The sequence below is a fragment of the Neolamprologus brichardi genome, chromosome 7 (assembly GCF_056152115.1).
Source record: "Neolamprologus brichardi isolate AB-2024 chromosome 7, ASM5615211v1, whole genome shotgun sequence".
NCBI lineage: Eukaryota > Metazoa > Chordata > Actinopteri > Cichliformes > Cichlidae > Neolamprologus > Neolamprologus brichardi.
In genome coordinates this window covers 26,939,313-26,960,887 of record NC_142110.1, presented here as the reverse complement: position 1 = coordinate 26,960,887, position 21,575 = coordinate 26,939,313, and the positions used below count along the sequence as shown (strand labels likewise).

Genomic DNA, 21,575 nt, shown 5'->3' with positions numbered 1-21,575 from the left:
AGTTTGACAGTCTGATGCAGATGAATGTCAAATTAATCCGATTAATTAAGAAGGTCTTTTTGGTGAGTGGTCTTTGTTCTAGTAGCCACAATTCCAGTAATGTAAAGACACTCAGACATACAATCATTTCATACATTTTCTGAATCACCATATTAATACCCAGACATTCCTGTCACGATGTAACACATAGTTTGTGCCTCATTTAGTGTTTTTTATATGTGCAGTTTAACGAGCTGCACATCTAAAACATCATCTCACCAATAAATCTATAATACACTTAAAATGTGCTTTAAATAAACGAATCAGTGAAAATGTGACACTTGCAGCATATTTTAAAATTAAACTGTAAAATAAACTTCTCCCAACAGCTTTAATTTTTATTCCTTCAGTTGCAGACTCCGTTTGAGAGGACAAATTTGACCTCTTGTCAGCAAGTACAGACTAGCTGTCCTGTTAGGATCAGATAAAATTGTTGTAAAATGTTTGCTGATTGTTTGTTGTTTTGGCATTACAAACAAACTGCTGATGGCATCTTCTGTTGTTCTATGTTGCTGAACTTGGGGTGGGGAGCAGCACCTTATGTTATATCCAGGTTATCTCTAGGCTTTGGATTTTGACCTGTTTGAGGCCAAAAAGCATCACAGACTTATTTTCAGTGTGGCTTCAGCATGTGCACATGCTAATCTTATAGCAGGGGCTTAGAACAGCGAGGCAAAGTTGTTGCAGGAGGAACATCATTTATTTCCCTATTTCTCTGTTTATTTGTCCTAAATTTATACCTGATACAGTTTTAGCCATGAAATAGAAACTGACAAACCATCATAACCCTAGTGGGCATTAGAAATGGGAGATGGAATTAAACAAGATGGCTGTCGGAAAATAACAAGTCACAAAAATTCAAAGTTGATTATTTCTGTGACTTCGGGATCAGGATAAACTTTTGTGAAAAAAAGGTTGTTAATGCATTCCAGTTCTGCCTGCCAGTGAAAAATAGAGATAGAAACTAAAAATGTATTCGTGACAAGAATATTCTGTTCAGTGCTATATTTAACAAGATCTGTAGCAATCATTTCAATTTATTTTATTAATTCTACACAGAATCAAAATATGGTTGAAAGAAAGGTCTACAGTTGTGGTCAGAGGTTTATATACACTCATTATGGGAATGAATGTAGAGGGTGTATACAACAGTGATGAAAATGACTGTAACCCCTCTATATCATACTGCTACACTACATTACTAAAAGTAATCATTCACTCATCCAGACCATTGAATTCAGGTGTTCCGATCACTTCCATGACCACCAGGATATCAAATCAGACACCTTTATTAGACTGCTTCTACAAAAATTTGTGAAAGAATGGGTCAGTCTGAGGCACTGAAGTGAATTTCAGTATGCTACCGTGACAGGATTCCACCTGTGCAACAAGTCCAGTTGGGAAATTTCCTCACTACTGCAGTTCACAAAGTGGAAGAGACTGGGCATGACAGCAACTCAGCCTTGAAGTAGTAGTCCGCTAAAACCACAGAGCAGGGTCAGCGGATGCTGAAGTGGATAGTGTGTAACATCTTCAGCAGTTAATGGCTATAGACCTTCAAACCACATGTGCCTTCAGATTAGCTCAAGAACAGTGCATAAAGAGCTTCATGGGGTGGGTTTCCATCGCCGAGCAGCTGCATCTAAGCGGCGTAATGCAGTGAAAAGTGATGAATCATGGTTCTCTGTCTGACAGCCCGATGGATGAGTCTGTCAAATGTAATGTTTGGTGGATATGGAGCTACTTTTAAGGAGTTGGGCTCAACCCCTTAGTTCCAGTGAAAGGCACCGCTAATGCTTCAGCATACCAAGGCATGGGTTTGCTTGAAGAAAAATCTAAGTATTGCCAGTGAGGTTCTCGTTTTTTATTTTTTTAATCTTCTGGGCTGCATCAGTGTTTGGTTCCAATTTAATGTCAGTTGTTCCAGTCTGGGTGCATGGATCAATGACACTGAACTTGCCATGTAGAGACTCAGGATTTACCATCCACAAAGAAGTCGTTATTATTAGCTAGTATTATTATTAATGGTAGTAAATGGCAGCACGGTGGCACGGTGGTTAGCACTGTTGCCGCACAGCAAGAAGGTCCTGAGTTCAATTCCAACATCAGGCCGGGGTCTTTCTGTGTGGAGTTTGCATGTTCTCCCCGTGTTTGCGTGGGTTCCCTCAGGGTACTCCGGCTTCCTCCCACCGTCCAAAGACATGCAGCTTGTGGGGATAGGTTAATTGGATAATCCAAATTGTCACTAGGTGTGAATGTGCGAATGAATGTGAGTGCGAATGGTTGTCTGTCCCTGTGTGTTGGCCCTGCGACAGACTGGCGACCTGTCCAGGGTGTACCCCGCCTCTCGCCCTATGACAGCTGGGATAGGCTCCAGCGCCCCCCGCGACCCTGAAAAGGATAAGCGGAAGCGAATGGATAGATGGATGGATGGTAGTAAATGGATGGTGTGTTGACTGGCTATAGGTGTGGGTGTGTATGGACAGGAATGAGGGTGACCTCTGTCTGCACCAGGCATTTCCTCTGAGTTTGAATGTGTTTAAGGAAGCCAATGATGTTGACGGAGCCCTCATTTTGGATCTGCGTCAGCATGCTGTCCAGGACAATGTATGTGCCCACCCGGCCAACACCAGCACTGCGTGGCAAAGAGAATATTAGAATTAAGCATATATATTCAGCTGCCAATGAAAATGAGATTTTTAACTCTTTCTGGCAGTTCCCACCTGCAGTGAACCATCAGTGGCCCCATGTCATCTGTCCTGGCTCTGGACGACTTGCGGATGAAGCATAGGAATGGCAGAGCTAAGTCTGGAACGCCAGTGTCAGGCCACTGGGTGTAATCATACTGTGTCACAGTCCGCTCATTGGCCCCCTCCTTGGCCCGCCCCTTCTGAGAACTCTGCAGGTGGACAAGAACAAAGCAGTCAGTAACAGGAAGATACCAACAGTGACTCACTGACATCACTCGAGTTGTGAAATTCCAACTTGTGCCATCCATGGATGGATCTACTGCGGTACTGCCACCCTAAAATAATTTCTTGCCACTCGTACTTGGCCTAGTTACAATTAACATGAAAATCTAAATATATTGTATGTAGTGCAGTCTCTCTACTCTCTTCTCTTTCCCCTCACCCCAACTGGTTCCCATTAAGGGAACTCCTTTCTAATATTTTAGGGTCTTTATTTCGCTTGAAGTGACCATCTTTGCAAATTAGAGCTATAAAAAAGAAAATGAATTGAAATTCTGTTATTACACAGGATACTTAAGGGTGACTGCTACAGGCTGACCTTTTTTACCTGGATTTTTCTGATGGTGAAGGTTCTCTGGGTGTAGTAGGCGAGGAATTTAGTGCTCTTCACAGTCACAAGAAAGCTGCCGTACTCCTCCTGCACCTCTAGTGGCCAGTACTGATCATATATTCTCTAAGACACAGTAAACACATGCATATAATGCTAAAAGAAATGTGATGGAAAAGATTCTTCTTTGGTTGATCGATATTTATAAAAGAGCGCTGTAAAAGTGTAAAAAATATATATTTTTTAAAGCTACAGAATTATTTCCTTCTTTACTGACCAACATGAGTGAACACAAGTTCACTCTGTATGTGTCATCAGATTATGTTCATATATATTTCAACTCAAAAATGTAAATGTAATTTCAGAAACTATGACGAGACACTTACGCATCCTTTCTCCACCAGGTTGCTGATCAAGACGATGATGCAGATGTTCTGCTCCCATATCATCCTCCAGAAGTCCTCAATGCTCGACCTCACAGGCCCCTCAGCAGCAATGTACAACCTTGGCTTCTTAAAACCCTGAGAAACACAAAGTGCTGACATGATCTTTGGCAAATCAGAATGTCACAGGTGTATGTGCAAGATGTACTAAGTACAAGATGGGAAATTTGTTCTGCTGACTTTGTTGTGTTCATGTACTTTTACATTGCAATGTGAAAAACAATGCAGATAATAAAAAGATTGTCCATTAGAGTTTTTGCTCTGAATGCTTAAACACCACATTGAAAGCTATTTCAAGTATAGTTGCACCATTCCTTTATGAATCTGGATTTATTATTACTAATAAATAACTTTAGGTGAAGGCCAACCAACCAAAACTTATTACAATATTAGAAATCAAAAATAGGCAAAAAATAATTTAGGAAACATGAATTTGCACACACCTTCCTGTCATGTTCGGGTCAGATCTGACCAATTTACGATTTAAAACACTCATGAATATTGTGTTTTACATCTGATTGCCTCAAGGCCTTATGACATCCTCCAGTTAACTGATTATCTGCAGAGGAACGGTTCATTTGAAGAATTTCAGTCAGGATTCAGAATCACAGAAGAGAAACCGCACTACTAAAGGTTACTAACAACCTCTTATGGCCTCTGACAGTGAGTTTACACACTGTCAGACTCCTGCTAGACTTCAGTGCAGCATTTGATAACACTTAGCACAATATTTTACTACAGACTTTTTAATTAATTAATTTTTAAAGAAATTGCACCACAGTGGTTTAAGTTATATCTATCCAGGTTGTTCATGCAAATGCTGAGTCTTCTTTTTGTCAAGGACCAATTCTATTGACATTATATATTTAAATAATAGGCAATATTATTAGAAGAAATAACATACAATTTCACTTCTATGCAGATGATAGCCAACTCTATCTATCCATGAAGCCAGATGATTCACATCATGTAGTTAAACTCAGGCATGTCTTTTGAATTTCCTCCTTCTAAAATGGAGACGAATATGTAGATGACTTGCCTTGGCCTTCAGAAACCTTAGGAGTAATTTTTGATCAGGATATCTCAAAGCTCATATTAAATCAATATTTAGGATTTGTGCAATATCTCTAAAATTAGAAACAAGTCTACAAGAGATGCTAGTTCAGGAATACCAGCATATTTTCATTTACTCCTGGTGTGTTCAGTCTAATACGAGTTCAACCTGTTTCACTAGAATTTGTAGCTTTTTTATGATAAAGTTTTTTTTTTTGTAGTTGATTTTTAAAAACAAAATGTGCTCAAAAAATATTTTCTCCTCAAAGTCCACTTGGAGCCTTCTATTTGTTCTCCTGTTGAAAATGAAGCATTTAAATGCACTTCACAGTCAATCTAAATCCCACAACTCAAATTTACTAGATTATTTTTACTACTGAGAAAGGGCCCAAGAAAGCTCCTGTATAGGTGCTCAAATTGGAGACTAAATTGCCAAATCAAACAAAACTCATCAAGGACAATATGTGTGTGTGTGTGTGTGTTTTTAACAAAAATGTCAAGATGGCAGAATTCTGGTGATTTGTTTAGTTAAGGCCAGCCTAGGAAAGACTGTCACATGTTCTCAGGAGAGAGCGCTGTTCAATCACTCCATTTAATAGTTTGATAACCTTCAGTTGACTGACAGCATGAAGTTGTCGTCAATGCGCCAAAAGCAGACAAAAGTAGGAGTTGTAGAGATTCTCAATGTGCTTTTACCAACTCTAACCTGTATGCCGGCTCTCCAGAGAGGCCATGACTGCAGAGAGGTCTTTTTGTGTCGCTTCTGCTTTTCACAAAACAACAAGATGTTGGAAATAAGGTTTTATTGGTGCCGTTACTAGCATAATAGAGAGCTTCGCAGGTCCCCTCTCGTGAATAGGTTTAGAAATATGCAGCAGGGAGACTTGACTTGGTTTTGGAAGACTAGAGGGAAGTGTTGAGTGGCTCTGGGAATAAAAATACCCTTAGACTATTTGTTTGAGAGGCTGAATAAACAGAAATGAGCTTCAGAGTGAGGATGAAGGCCTCAGTTTGTATGTAGCTTATTAAAATGTTTTCCTTACATCCACGTAGCTTGCGTTAATGTAATCCATTGCTTTTCCTTTTTTGTTGGCCAATAGTGAGAGGTGTACCTGGGTATCATCATCTGAAAGGCAAAGACAGACACACATAGACAGTAAAGATAACAAATTAGATTCATTCATTTTACATCAGATAAAGACATGTAAGCACATTTGACATCTTCCATATAAAATGGATATTAAATATAATTTTGAAATTTAAAACACTTTAGGGCATGATGAGACATTCTCCTTCAGCATCGCCTGATAGAGTGTAGAATTTATGACTATCAGTTACATTCTGGTCCTGAACTCTTCGGGGTGTAATCCTGGAGGAAATGGGCCAGTTACTCTAGATCCTCTACTGTACTTTACTTTTGACAAAAATAAACATATAGAGTTTAGAGCTGTTAAAAACTATTTGCTCCCTACCAAGTTTCTTATTTTTTTGCTCATCTGTCACACTTAAATGTAAACATATTTTAATACAGAACCTACCAAACAGAAAAGGCAGTTTTTAAATCATGATTTTATTTATTAAGGGAAAAATGTACCCTAAATTACCTGATCCAATGTGAAAAACGAATTGCTGCCTAAATCTGACTTGTTAGTTAGTTGTTTTGAGCCATTCAGAGGTGGTATGTTTCAGGCACTGTGCTGGAGTCCCAAAGCCTTTCTCTCTTTCTGGACTAATTCATGTCACTGACTTTGTTCCTCAACTGTTTCTTTACATTACGATATGATGTGTTGCTTTCTGGGATCTTTTAACCTTTTACTCTGTCTCTGTTCTACTTGAGCTATTTCGTTTTTTCCCTTTTTTTTAAGTTTGAAATTACATGTTATTTCAAATTTATTTAACAATTTTGGTCACTTGTGACTCCAAATAAAAAAGACACAAAAATGCTCAAATCAAAGCTTAAAACAGTGAGAAAAAGGTTCACAGAACAGAGTGATGTCATGGTGTGTGCCCATCTTTTATATACATGTTTTTATACTCTGAGTGCTTTACTAGCAGGATACAGGCTTAAATCTTCATTTACATTTAATTTCTTTCTTCTTTTTATGTGGTTGGATTACTCATTTACATATACAAAACCAAAATTTGTAGCTTAATGCTTTATCTTAGTCCCATGTGTTGATAAGGCTACAGAAGATTTTTATTAATTCATTGGTTGATTTTAGGCTTCTTAATCAACTAATTACTGTGGCTCTGAACTGAAAACCCAGTTGCTATCTTGACAGGAATGAACAAGCAGCCACAGCTGAAAGTGCAGCAAATGAAGAAGAATTAAATCTCCGGACCAGCATCTGGATATAAACGTGTAACAAATGCACCAGTATTCATTCTTTTTTTTTTTTTGGTGGATAAAGAAGTTATATTTTTTTATTGTTCCAAATTAAATCTTGATGTTTTGGCTGCATAAAAGACTGCAATGCTGCGTATGAAATACTTCGCCTACATATTCAACTTAAAAAGGAAAAAAACTGGAATGATAGAATAGAAATTGGGCATTACAAACCTCCAGTTTTAGCCTGCATTCTAGCTTTCTTTTTTTTTTTTTTTGACTTTTTTTTTAATTTAATCGCTTTACACAAATCATGGTCACAATACAAAATGAAAACGTTGCGATTATACATAAAAAATAAAGCACAGTTAAAAAAAGAAAAAAAAGAAACCCCCTCCCTCCCCACCCGAGGTTCATGTCAAGAGAAACAAAACAAAACAAACAAAAAATGTACGTCACACATCTGGAAAATACGTTTTTATATAGTCAATAAATGGGTTCCAAGTCGCAGATCATTTTTGTTGTGATGAGAGAACTCTGTGTCTAAGTTTTTCCAGTGGTAAAAAGAAAAGCACCTCCTTTATATATGAAGGAGCCTTATCAGACTTCCAGTGGAATAGAATGAGTCTACGGGCAAGCAATGTAGCAAATGCTATGGCATTTTCCTGAGATGTACTAATTTTGTATTGAGATGGCATAACTCCAAAAATGCCAATGCGGAAATCAAGCACTAAATTTTGCGCACTGATGTGAGATAATACTTTGAATATATTTCCCCAGTAATTGTCCAGGTTAGGACAAGACCACATCATGTGACCCTCATTTGCTGGATTATGACCACACCTGGGACAGGCAGGATCGGGTTCTGGAAAAAATTTTGAAAGCCTTTCTCTTGTATAATGAAGACGATGAAGAATTTTAAACTGAATTAAACCATGGCGAATGCAAAGGGAGGAGGTATGTATACGATTCAAGCAAGATCTCCACTCATCATAAGATAAATCCACCCCAATGTCTTTTACCCAATTATTTTTAGTTTTTTCCCAAGTAATAGGCCTTAAGCTCTATATAAGTTTGCATATGACAGAGATTCGCCTTTTGCCAAAAGGATCTATTTCCAAAATAGTATCCACTTGATTTTTGAATGAAGGAAACAATGTTTTTACTACTTAAGCTATTTATTGATTCAACATGTCTGGTAGTAATCAGCCCCAGGCATGGCTATTGAAGTTAAACTCAGTTTTAAAAAAATACGTGTTGATCATAGTTAAGTCAAGATTTAACAAGAAGGGACAACTACTTTTTTCACATAGAGCCAGGAAGGTTAAGTAGATTTTTTCTCTAATAAATGAAACTATCAATTAAAAACTGCATTTTGTGACTACTAATCCTTATAGTTTTGTTCAGTGTGTCATAAACAATAGCACTGTGGGACTAGTTTCAGTGATGGAAGAATCTATATGTGGTGCTCTGTTGAGTATTGTGGTCACACATACCTTACCATGTATTTACAACTGTATGTGTTTCTGAATAACAGTTATGTGTACCTGTTAATGAAAAGAACTTCGGCTGATAAACAATCTTTTAAAACCTCAACTCAACAGAAACATTAGTTTGCATCTGATAAACACTAGCAGAGCACACAGGCTCAGCAAAATCTTAACAATCCTAAAATACCTAACATAATCATAACTATGTTATGCCTTTTATCCATCTTATTTGTGATTAAGAGATGAAAATAACTCCTTTAGTAAAAGTTAGAAATCTGAAACTGTTCTGAATCTTGAACATGAAGCACATCACACTGTCTGAACCTGTACTTACAGGCCGAATTGTTGCTGTGTCTGTTTTCAGTCTTGCTGTCTGGATGATTTGCGTTGTCAGTAGACATCACTATGTCCACAGTGCACACATGTGCCTCCTAGAAACATGCACACAGAGCAAAGCTTAGAATCTTCAAAGGTAACTTAAAGTCTCGGTAAATGTATCATAAGTGAGTACAGTTGCACACTGGCAGATTTCAATTTACATTCCATACAATGTAAAATAAACTTGTGATAGAAAGCGCCTTTCTACTCAAAACCACTTACCACACGCCTGTTGCAATAGCTGCGGATCAGACCATCAAGGATAAACATTGCATCAGATTCCCTTTTAAGATACACTTTACTGCCAAAAGTATTCATTCACCCATCCAAACATTAAATTCAGGTGTTGCAATCACTTCCAAGGCAACAGGTGTACAAAATAAAGCATCTAGGCATACAGACTGCTTCTACAAAAATTTGTGAAAGAATGGGTCACGCTCAGGAGCTCAGTGAATTTCAGCGTGGTACTGTGATAGTCTTGACCTCAACGAGACAGAATACCTTTGAGATGAATTAGAGCAGAGTCTTCTCATCCAACATCCATGTTTGACCTCACAAATGTGCTTCTGGAAGCATGGTCAGAAATGACTATAAACACACTGCTAAACCTTGTAGAAAGCCTTACCAAAAAGACCTGAAGCCTTTTTAGCTGCAAAAAGGTGGGCCAATATCATATTAAACTCTACAGATTAATAATGGGATGTCACTCATATGCGTATGAGGGCAGACAAGTGGATACTTTTGCCAATATAGTGTATGTATTTTAAAACTTCATACAACTAGTTTTCCAAAACAGTTCATGGTTAAAAGAAAAGATTTTGAGATTTTAACAGATTTCCAACAGATTTTGGTTGGATTTCTTGAAACTAGAAACGACCTTTATGCACACATTTTACTCCTTGTAATAACTCTGCGGCTCACATAATGCAGTCATGCATTCCTCTACTGCTGCCACAGAGTAAACGTGCTTTACTGATACTATGACAAAGAAACAGCGTGCAATACAAGACAGATACACATCTGGTGGTATGCAGCAACATGAATAAATGACAGGGGCTTACCTCGTAACTGGGCTTCAGTGTCTAAGGTTGAGGGTGAATCAGCAGCAGACAAGCAGGACAATTCCGTAACAAAAACCAAAGAAGTGCAAAAGGGCAAATTACAATTACAAATTACAGATCCACATAGCTTTATGTCACAGTAAAACTCCTGCAAACACGAAGGAGAAATCACATTAAACTGTTTGTAAATATTTTCCCATCAGCATTTTGATTTGTTAGGGTTAACCCATATCACACTTTTGATGTTGCATTATAGGATGTGCCTCAAAGCAACTTCACGAACTGTCAGTATGACGGTTGCCCAAATGTTTTCTGTATTCATTTATTTATTCATTCCCAATGGACAAGTTGACAGATGAGGTTAGGCAAGATTCTGATGATGTTTATAGACGACATTTTTTTTTTGTGATTTGTAGAGAGTAGAGAGTAAAACTGGTCTGTGGGCCACTCTTGCTTGCATTGTTGTTGGTCAGTCAGTTAGCCACTGAGTACAGTGAAAAAGCCCTTTCCCCCTCTGTCCCCAGTAGTGTACATGGATGGACACATTTGAGAGGACCATAAAACCAGCTTAACACCACTCACACAACTACTCAAACATAAAACTTTTAAAATTCCATCAATCTTCTGCTTATCAAATCCAAACTGAGCTCAACAACAAGGTCCTGGGTTTGAATCCACCCTATGAAAGCGGTCTTTCTGTGCTATAACTATTGCACCACTGTAAAATTGTATTATATAATTGAATCTTTGTCATACCTCAAACTCTCGTTTGAAGCTTTGAGTGTGGTGAAGTTCAGCAACATGCTTGACAAAGTCCTTCACTGGAAAAGCCCTGTGCTCACCTAGGAAACAAAACCCCCACAAAACTAAAACAACAATGACAAAAGACAAAACAAAACAAAAAACTAACAAATGTTCCAAATAACAATTTTTTGTCCATTATGTAATACAAAAAAGAAAGTTTCTGGACTTCTTGGTTGTGATAATAACACATTTAACTAAATAAACAGGTATGCCGTGCATCCAGAAAGTATGCACTACAGCTTTTATACAAAACCTATTCAATTAATTTTAAACTCAAAATTCAACATAATTTCAAATTCTTGCAAATTTATTAAAAATAAATGATGAAAACAATGTGAATGTGAACATAATAAATCCGGCTATGAATATAGCCTTTGGTCAATACCTTGTTGAAACACCTTTGGCAGTAATTACTCCCTTAAGTATTTATGAGTATGTCACTACAAGCTTGGCACACCTATTTTAGGCAGTGAATATTGGGTGCACTCTCAGCAATGGCACTAAAATTAGTTGTGTTTCAGGGCTTGATGGCCTACTGACCACCACAGTGAAGGTCACAGTACAGGTCCTTTTTTCCCCAGAAGGTTCTTCCTCATACACACACACATTGACATTATGACTATGGAGGATGAATTTATGGAACAGAGCCCTGTGAATGTTGGAAAAGGCAACATGCATGTTGGAACCTTTAAATGAAAAATGGTGAAAACTGTTGGGTTAGATCCTGCACATTGTACATGTAATAAAATACAATGACATTTGGCTTTAAATTAAGTTGAAAACAGAAGTTAAAGTTTCCCTCTTTGTGCAAACTTAAGATCACGGAGTGCACACCAAGTCTCAGGAAAAAAGAGACGAGTAAGAGAAACTGAGGGATACAGTGCCAAGGCAGGCCACGTGTATATGCACCTCTGGAAACTAATAGGAACTAGCAAGTAGACTGAATTTGGAAAAAAACATTTGAACTAAATCTAGAAAAAAACAACAACAAGGTTATTGATAATGTATTTAAATATTTGAATATAATGCATAACCCCTCCGTGAATCTGTTGAGGGGTTTGTGTGTCCCAGGAATGCCAGGGGCTATGTTGTCGGAGGGCTTTTGTGCTCTGGTAGGGTCTCCCATGGCAAACTGGTCCTGGATGAAGGACCAGGCAAAGAGCGATTCAAAAGACGCCTATTCACAGAAACCTAGGGAACAGTCCATCATCCCAGGGCCCCAGTATAGATATACTGGGCCCCGCCCTGGAACCAATCCTGGGGAGGGTGAACGAAGGCAAGTGCCTGGTGGTGTCTGACCTTTGCCCATGGGGGCCGGCAGGGCACAGCCCAAAGAAGGGCCATAGGGGTCGCATGCAATGTGTGCTGGGTGGTGGCCAAGGGTGGAGACCTTGGTGGACTGATCCCTGGCTACCAAAACTAGCGAATGGGACATAGAATGTCACCTCTGTGGTGCACAAGAAACCTAACACAGTGTGTGAGTCCATCCATTAGCCGAACCTTGGATCCAGCAGGAACAATGCGGTTTTTGGCTTGGTCGTAGAACACTGGACCAGCTCTTTACCCTAGCAAGGATACCTGAGGGTGCATGGGAGTTTATTCAACCCGTCTACATGTGTTTTGTGGATTTGGAGAAGGCATTTGACCATGTCCCTCTGAGTATTCTGTGGGTGGTGCTTTGGAAGTGTGGGGTGTGTGGCCTGTTGCTATGAGCTATTCGATCCTTCTGACTCGTTCCCAGTGGGTGTTGGACTCCACAAGAGTTGCCCTTTGTGATTGACTCAGTTCTTAATTTTTATGGACAGAATTTCGGAAGCCGAAGTGTCGGAAGGCTTCCACTTGGGTGGTGTCAGAATCTCGTCTCTTGCTTTTCGCAGATGATATGGTTCTGTTGGCTTCATCAGGTGGTGGCCTTTAGCTCGCACTGGAGTGTGGTTTGCAGACAAGTGTGAAGCAGTGGGAATGAGAATCAGTACCTCCAAGTCTATCTCGGGCATCTTGTTCACGAGTGAGGGGAGAGGGGAACAGAGAACTGGCAGACAGACTGGTGCTGCGGCTGCAGTGATGTGGACACTGTACCAGTTCATCATGATGAATAGAGACCTGAGCGTAAAAGTGAAGCTCTCAATTTACTGGTCGTTCTACCTCCCTACCCTCACATATGGTCATGAGCTTTGGGTAGTGACCGAAGAATGGGACTGCGGATACAAGAAACGGAAATGTGCTTTCTCTAAGGGTTGCTGGCTTCTCTCTAAGATATCATTCAGCCATCTGGGAAAGGGCCCAGAGTAGAGGCAGTTGAGGTGGCATGGGCATGACATGGGAGGTGTTCCAGGCATGTCCCAGGAAACACTGGAGAGATCATAGCTCTCAGGTGGCCTGGGAGTGCCTTGGTGTTCCCCCAGGGAGCTGGGGGAGGTGGCTGGGGAGAGGGAGGTCTGGGCTTCTTTGCTTAGGCTCCAGATAAGTGGAAAAAATGGATGGATGAATGGATGAATGTAATGCATGAAGTTGTTACATTTGTGAAAATATTACTTTTTGAGAACAAACAATATATTAAACAAGTGAGAACTTTACAGCAAAATGAGGACAGCTCCATAAACTAATGACATTTTGGTAAATTTTATATAATAAATAGATATTATTATAATAGATAAAGATTTATTAATTAGATAATAAATCTTTACACTGTCGGCTGGAAAATTTAGAAACAAAACATTTTTTGAAATTAAGGACCTGTTTTTCATGCAAAGTGAAGAGATTTATTGACAACTTGGGGTGTTTGTTAAATTTCTGGAAAGGATATTTAAGAAAAATTGAGAGTATAATATTGGTTTTGATATGAAGGCAATTTTTCTAGTATGTAAGTCCTCAAATGGCTTATGTTACGTTGTTAAGATGTTAATTTTGGGTTTTAACTTCATGTCAATGTAATATGTCACACAGACACACACAAAACGATGTGTGCATGTTACCAGATATAGCAGTGTCTGGTGCTGTGATGACTCTGGTTGAGCAGCTGTCATGGATGTAAAAGTGAGCCGACTGGAAACACAACCTGCAGAAAAACAAACACTTCTTTTAGACGACAATCAACATTGCACTGATAGGCAGGAAATGCTTTTTGCTTTCATGTAATTTAGCATTAGCCCAGATTTTAGAAAATACAAAATAATCTCCCCATAACACCAGTAAATAAGATGTTAATAGGTTTGTAAACAGATGACAGCACCTCTGTACTGTCTCAGCCAGACATGGGCATCAGGGATTTTCACAGATGGGGAAAAAAAAAACTGAATCAGAGCTGATCTCTGAGATTAACAGAGATGGGCAGTAACGCGTAATCCGATTACTTTTTTCAAGTAACGAGTAAAGTAAGGGATTACTATTGCAAAAAAGGTAATTAGATTACGGTTACTTTCCCATAAGCACGCTGCGTTACTGCGTTAATAAAACTGTGATTTTTTTGCGAGAGTGTCTCATGACAATGACGTAAGCGAGTGCGACGGTCATGGCAACAGCTGCGTGCAGATCAGCAATGGATAATATATCGAGTGCGGGAGAGCATATGACTGTGCAGCGTTTAAAGCGTGGAAGTACTGAGCTTACTTTGAGTTTGATTCCATAAAAAGTGACAAAAACATTAGTGTCCGCTGCTCACTGCGTGGGAAGAAAACTTATTTTTACAGTGAAAAAAACCCCTAAACTTCTGAGCAAGCACCGAGTGCGCTGCCACAGGAATGTGAAACTCCCAGATCCTTCCTCTGACCTGCACCAGGGCAAACTTCCACCTGCCCCACTCCTTCTATACAGGTGAAAATAGAGCAACAGGACTGCTGAGCCTTTGATTTTATTTATTTTCTGCTGTGTTTTACCTGCATCTATTTGAAAGAGTGAGTGTAAACACAAAACACTATTTTATTTTATGTGCTGGAATATGTAGAAAATAGGCTTAAATGTTAAAAAATGTCTTCCAGTCTGAGAATGTTGCATATAATTTAATGTTTGCTTGATGCATCAAGTTAAAAGATTAAAACAAATTTTAAAAAGAGACTTTTTCCATTTGATTACATTTTGTATGATGGATTATGCAGAAAAAGTAGAATTGGGCTGAAAGATCTATTGCTTTATTACCTATTCAGGTTGTAAATCATGTTTTTAAAAAGTAACTAAGTAACTAATTACTTTTGAAAATAAGTAATCAGTAAAGTAACGGGTTTACTTTTGGGGGGAAGTAATCAGTAATTAGTTACTGATTACTTTTGACCAACGCTTGACCAACACTGGAGATTAATGACAAATACTTTGAGAAACTACTTTGACTAACAAAAACAATCTCCCAACAGGTCTTAGAGGTTTTTACGCCAGCACCCCACTGTCCACTAATATAGTCTGATTAGCCCTGCATCAAGTTTCCAAACCAAACAGAATAATTTCTACTTTAATCTACTTCTATATTAATTCTTCAGTCTAGGTTATTTTTTTTAAAGATAGTTGTTCTACAACTTACTCGAGGTAAGGAAATCTTTAGTCTCAGATGACTGCTAGTGTTTGCCTAACAGTACAGATGCACAATGACTGAAACTACTACCACTGCAACAATAAGCCACAAAATCAGCTTCATGATTGTTAATTCACTTGGATAAAGTATTTCTCCTACTGAAAACACTGCATCCAGATAAATGGAATCTTTACGAGATTAAAGATTTCTCTTTTTCTTTTAAATGACACAGTTTAGGTCAACAAGAGCTATAAGCAGAAAGGAGTATAGGACCCGTATCCCTTAAATGATTTCGCTTTTAATGCCAGCCAGAGTCCTTGAGTGGTCTCAGTCGCATCAGTGAGGGTTCATAATTCAGGGTAGTCAAGTGGTTGACGTAGACTTCCAATAGTTCCCAGCATTGGGCAGTTGAATGGTTATTCACACATTCCAAAGCAACAAATTTAATTGATCTACAATACTTTGTATACTACATTAGGCAGCATTGCAGCTAAAAGGATTAGTTTCAGTTCCATATGCCTCCCCCATATATGTATACTATGATTTTGGTTCACCCTTTGCAGATTATGTTCAAACATGGTGTTCATTATGGACAAATTGTGATTTGCAATAACAAAACACCACTGTGTTTTAGATGAGGAAGGCTGTGCATGCCAGTCACACTCCTCCAGATTTTACTATCATTGCTTATATCAGGGTTAAAGTCTCCCAGTAGGACAACAGAGTAATGAGGTGTAGCAGCTTGATCACCCCATTCAGGGACTCCAAGAAGGCTAAACTGTTGCTTGGACTTTTATGCCAAACAACAGTCAGTACCTGCTCCCCGACCCAAATGAACTGGGAACAAATCCTGTCCTCATTAAGCGGCGAAAGCCTAAATGCACTGGCAGCAATCCGAGGGGATACAACAACCCCTAGTCTTTTTGAGTGTTTATGTACCTAAGTGCTATATAAAAACCAGTCCATTTACCATTTATTTATTTTTTCAAAATTCAGTCCTGTCTGGCAGGTTTTGCAATTAGCATTATGATCTGAATCCAAAAATGTGCCAAACACATTTTGCTTTTCTAAGATGAGCTCTCTAAATTCTCTATAGGCTCCTCTTCTTCATGTGTTTCTTTCATCTGTTTATTTATCATTTTCTGTTAGTGTTATTTTAGTTATTAGATTATATGTAATATAGTATATAGTTTATTATGACCTTGTCTAAGTTGACAGGCAGCAGAAGAAAAAAAATGGAAGGGGGGAGAAAACAGGAAAAACATAATAATATAATATAATAAGTATAGAGTGCAAATAGAAATGTGATGCCAAATGCTGCACCTGTAAGAGAAGAAAAAAGAAACAAAAAACCCCAAACCCCATACAGCACCTGGAAGACAAAAATATAAAAATGCATAGCTAAATTAATCAACAGTTTTCTTGTGGTGGCGTTATTGAGGGTGGGTTGGGGGTGGTTCCTCTCCCTGCTCCTCCCAACTGGTCGTTGATTATCCCCCATCCCTCTTTCTTTCTGTCCCTTTTCTTTTTCAGTTCCTCCGCCTTCTCCTCTTGCCTTTCGGCAACCTGGCCTTCACCCACTGTCCACTCTGGCATAATACCCACACAGATAATAACACAATTTATAAAAACAAAACGATTAACCCCAGAGTCTACAGCGCTCGTCCTGGAAAAAGCAAATGTGTTTGGTACAACAAAGCATTCAGACCATGATTCTGTCGCTAAACCTGCCTGACAGTACAGGTTAAAAACAAACAATTATATAGAGATTGACATATTTTAATGCAGAACATTTGCACTTCATTAAAAGTTTATTTTCACAGAATGTAGTATGACTACTTTTATCTAAGTATAGGATTTGGGATAGATCCTTCTTCCGCAACTGCAAAAAGTTTCATTCTAATTATATTAATATTTAATATTATAAATCATAATAATTTTACTAATAACCACAAATCTAACCACCTAGTAGAATTAGTTCTTTAATATTTTTCTTGCTTTTATTATGAACAAAATTATAAACTATGTATATAAATATATCAACTAATAAATATATAAACTTATCAAACTAAAATAATTTTAAAAAAGACAATTGTACAAGTATTTTGTACAAATATTTTAGCAGTGCGAACAGACAGATGCATAGCTTTTTCCCTTTGGTCTGCAAGTCCAGGGCAAGACACCAGATTTAAGGATCTACAACATGGTACATGGTAAAACTCTTACGTAGTGGACTGACATGACCACAAAGTATGAAAACTTAGCCCACATAGCAAACAGCAGCTACAAGGATGGTGTGTAGTTTGACCCTTTAGGTTGCTACACAAAATCATAGTAAAAACCTTAACTGTTTTATCGGCCACTAATTCAGATCAGAAAATGAGCTACTCACTACTGTCGTGTTGTGTTGTAAAAAGACAGCCTGTCACATCGTTTTTTTCCTGTCTACTCCACAGACTTTCTGTTCAGAGCACCTGGATTAAATAATGAAACCTGGACCCACAGCATGTGGAGCACACCTTATTTGTTCACATTTTGGAAAATGAATTCAATTAAGAATGAAAGAATAAAAACTATTTTTCCTTTTATTTTATCTTAAAAGGTGTGTGATAATGTAAACAGGAGTTCAGAGACTTCAGAACTTCTCTTTGAGTACTCTAGTTTTAATGATTTCTTTAGCAGTAATGTAATTTCCACTGCTACACTAGGATTTAATATTAGGGCTACTTTTCCTTTGGCTCCGCCCTCCAAATGGCCAAAGGTCAGTTGGTTGGAGCAATTAGGATTCAGCTTCGAGCACAGAGCTAACCGTAAGACCGTGAAGCGCACGCAAATACAGTCTTGCATACCTGATTGCTTGTTTCAACGCATGGCTTCTGAGTTGTATGTGTGCATTATTGAATTTACATGAATTTAATTGCGCGAGTAGCAATTAGTACTCGTGCAATTAAATAATTTTTTTCTCCCGCATGACTTTTGACATACATATAACACCATAGAAATTACTTAATGCAATTATATTGATTATATACTGATATTGATTATAGTAACTTGTGAGAAGCTCAGATTAAATTAAGTAACTGAGCTGCAGCTTAGTAACAACCTCATTAACACACAGTCACACACTCTGAACTGAAAAAAGCTACCATCCACATCCTGGATGTAGGATAAATATTAATATTGCGCATATCCAAACCTTTAAAGACTGTTTAGCTATATCCTGATTTGCTGCACAACTCTCACCTTGCCGCAACTTTGTAGTCAATCGAAATCCTCTCACCCTGCTTCATCTCAAATGCACAGCAGCAGTGGCCAAATGAGCACCGTGTTGTGAGTTAGTGAAGGAGGACACAACAACAGGAGGATTAGTGCAGTCTGACCTCCTGCTGCTTGCCCTACAAGAAGCTGATACGATTCCTTCTATCCGACATAATCAGTCAGATGTCCTTTTCGATCCTGCAGCCCTCCCAGGACGCTCTCCTCTGAGTGATGCTCAGAGCACTGCAGCCAAAGCACATCCTTTATTAAGGATTAATCCTCCTGCTCTACAGATTATTACCAGTTTAGCACTGCTCAGTCTTAGGGATACAACAACAAGCTGATTGCCAAACAAGAGCAACATGTTTATCTTCAACATGGCAGATGACAAATGTACTCTGTGAAAAATAACTAAAAATGTTTACACTGCATTTGACAGCGTGTCTTTGATTGGATTTCTGGAGCTGGGTATTTCACGGTCAGAAAGATTTTCAAGATTTGTTGTCAAAACAAGACAAAAAAAAAGTTTGGGGTTTGTGACGAGGAGAAAACAAAGCATGCAAACAAAAAACTACGACAATCCTTAAAGAAAATTCAGTTTGCTTCATATTGAGCATTTCATATGTCTCCATAAATAAAGAAAAATGGCATCTCTGAAGGTTATCCAAAGTGAATCAACAGAGAGCTGCAGTAACAGATGAAAGGCTTCATTCAGTTTGCTGGCAACCGCAAAACAGCATGAACAGAAGGTATTATTTGTGAAGTGTGTGTATTTGCTCACCAAAACACAAATAAAAACACACAATACGATGCATGATCAAGATTGAGCCCATGTTTGAAGAGATTAGGTTTCCCAGAAAAATGTGAAAATCTTCTGGTTGATGTTGATCATCAGAAGATATATGTGAAGTGTAGTTGGGTTAGAAGGCGGGCACTGGAGATGGGGATTATGCATACGTGTTTTTAATAGATACTAGGAATATATTCTTAACACCTTTTAGCAAAATGAACTTTTCAATGATTTCAAATGATATTCCAATGTCACGTCTCTTCCTGATGTTAATCTTGTATCATATGTACAAGAATAATTGCATGATATTATTACCCACGATGGATGACCCTCCTATGGATAACAAGTTGTCTGGATCATTCTCACATGGAGCACAATTTGGGTGGGAAGTGGTCTTCTATCGCACGTCACCATGTTCATGGTAAATGCACAACAGGCTGCAGAAAAAAGCCTTTGTTTTAACCATATTGTTCACAACTCTCACTTACCTTTGGACTAAACCACCTGTGTAAATGTGTTAAAAGAATCTCACTACATAAAGTGTAAATTTTAAATAGATGGGGGATTATAAAATTGTACTATGTATCTTGCATGTATAAACTGTTTTCCATTATATGCAGATTTACCGGCAGTACCTACCGCCAGTAGACGAGAACACAGATGAGAGCAATCAGGCCGAGGACGGTGAGAGTGGAGATGACAGCCAAAGGAACCACAGCCTTCCTCTCTTGTTCCCTGATTGAACCAACTCTCGACTCGTGGCTGCTGTTACTAGCATCTGTAGAGAAATAACACCAAAAGAGTTGGCAGCTAAAAAAACGCCGCTGGAGAGCAGAAATAAAAGTCAAAACCCACCTACTTTTTAGATGAAGGCTCAAGAAGTATAATAAAATTGGTCAACAGAGCCACAAACACTATATGCCAGTGGCATACAAACCCAGTCAGGGTCATATTTTAAACCTGTCAGTTTAAACTGGATATAGTTAACTTTTAATTACAAAAAGTCATGGTATTTTTATACATTTAAATTGTAAGTATTAGGTGAAACAAAAGGTAGAATATGACTATTTCAAACATGTTTTTCACTGTTTAACCAGCTTTTCCTTTGTTTTTGTTTTTTGTGACAGTCAGCAAATGCATTTAAATTTTTGCTTATTTTACCTGAAATGTAACCACAGGGTCAACATCAATCTAGAATCAATGAAAATAATGCAAAAGAAAGTATAAAAATATTGGTCCCATGTAGAATCCAAAGTGTAGTCTCTAAAGTCACCATATTTCTGACCTCCTATCCATAAAATATATATAAAAGATGGTCGTACACTGATTAGTGAATTTATAGTAAATTTATGTTGTGAAACCTTAATTAGAGCATTGTTGCCCTTGCCGGTGGAGCCAGTGTCCGGCAGCCTCGCCTCTGTCAGTGCGCCCCAGGGCAGCTGTGGCTACAATGTAGCTTGCCATCACCAGTGTGTGAATGTGTGAATGACTGAATGTGTGAAGCGCTTTGGGGTCCATAGGGACTAGTAAAGCGCTATACAAATACAGGCCAGGCCATTTTTGCCTTGAGTTTTTTGTAAACCTGTTAAAATTTAACTCTATAACTTGCCTTCAGACTTTACTGCATTTTCAGCAAATCTGTATATCAAATGTAACATTATTGACTACCAATCCAAAAATAACGTCCTCTGCTTGCTTGCTAACTGCTCTTTCATTTTCAAAATATATTACATCCCACAGATTTAGACATATTTAGTCAAGCAAATCATAATTTTATCAATCAGGTCTTGTCAACAAACTATACTTACTCTCCCACTTGGTTCAATTGAACAACTTTGCCTGAAGTATATTTGAAACTTTGAGCATATAAGCATGGAACATTTCAAAAGTAGAGGAAAGAAAATAGGAAAACAACCATAGATGGTCCAATGTAAAAGAAAGAATTAAAAATCAGCATCAAAAGGGTTTTCTGATGTCACATTTGCAAAACTTCAATATGAGGCCTCCAAGAATAATAAAACAAGCTTTCCTTTCTCTTGTGGGGTTGTATCGACTTTTTTCATTGTACTTAAATTACTTAAGTGAATACATAAGTAATTTATTTATTTATATATTAGAGCAGCGGTCCCCAACCA

The 21,575-nt window shown here is 38.3% G+C and overlaps 1 protein-coding gene across 4 annotated transcripts in view; it reads right to left on the bottom strand.

Moving 5' to 3' along the window:
• Positions 1-21,575, bottom strand: part of LOC102794855 (receptor-type tyrosine-protein phosphatase zeta-like) — a 94,491-nt gene that overhangs the window by 9,793 nt on the left and 63,123 nt on the right. For 3 of the 4 annotated variants that reach the window (XR_015719269.1, XM_087843394.1, XM_087843396.1), the window contains 10 exons: positions 20,080-20,218; positions 13,867-13,949; positions 10,844-10,929; positions 10,088-10,108; positions 8,983-9,079; positions 5,876-5,958; positions 3,723-3,857; positions 3,328-3,462; positions 2,763-2,938; positions 2,539-2,674 (listed from right to left, as the gene is read on the bottom strand). Coding sequence is in view for 3 of the 4 variants with exons in the window: in XM_087843394.1 (XP_087699520.1) it covers positions 2,539-2,674; positions 2,763-2,938; positions 3,328-3,462; positions 3,723-3,857; positions 5,876-5,958; positions 8,983-9,079; positions 10,088-10,108; positions 10,844-10,929; positions 13,867-13,949; positions 20,080-20,218 (1,091 nt within the window). In the remaining variant the exon portion in view is untranslated. The remainder of the gene's footprint in view (positions 1-2,538; positions 2,675-2,762; positions 2,939-3,327; positions 3,463-3,722; positions 3,858-5,875; positions 5,959-8,982; positions 9,080-10,087; positions 10,109-10,843; positions 10,930-13,866; positions 13,950-20,079; positions 20,219-21,575) is intronic. The other variant, XM_087843395.1, reaches the window with a different exon arrangement.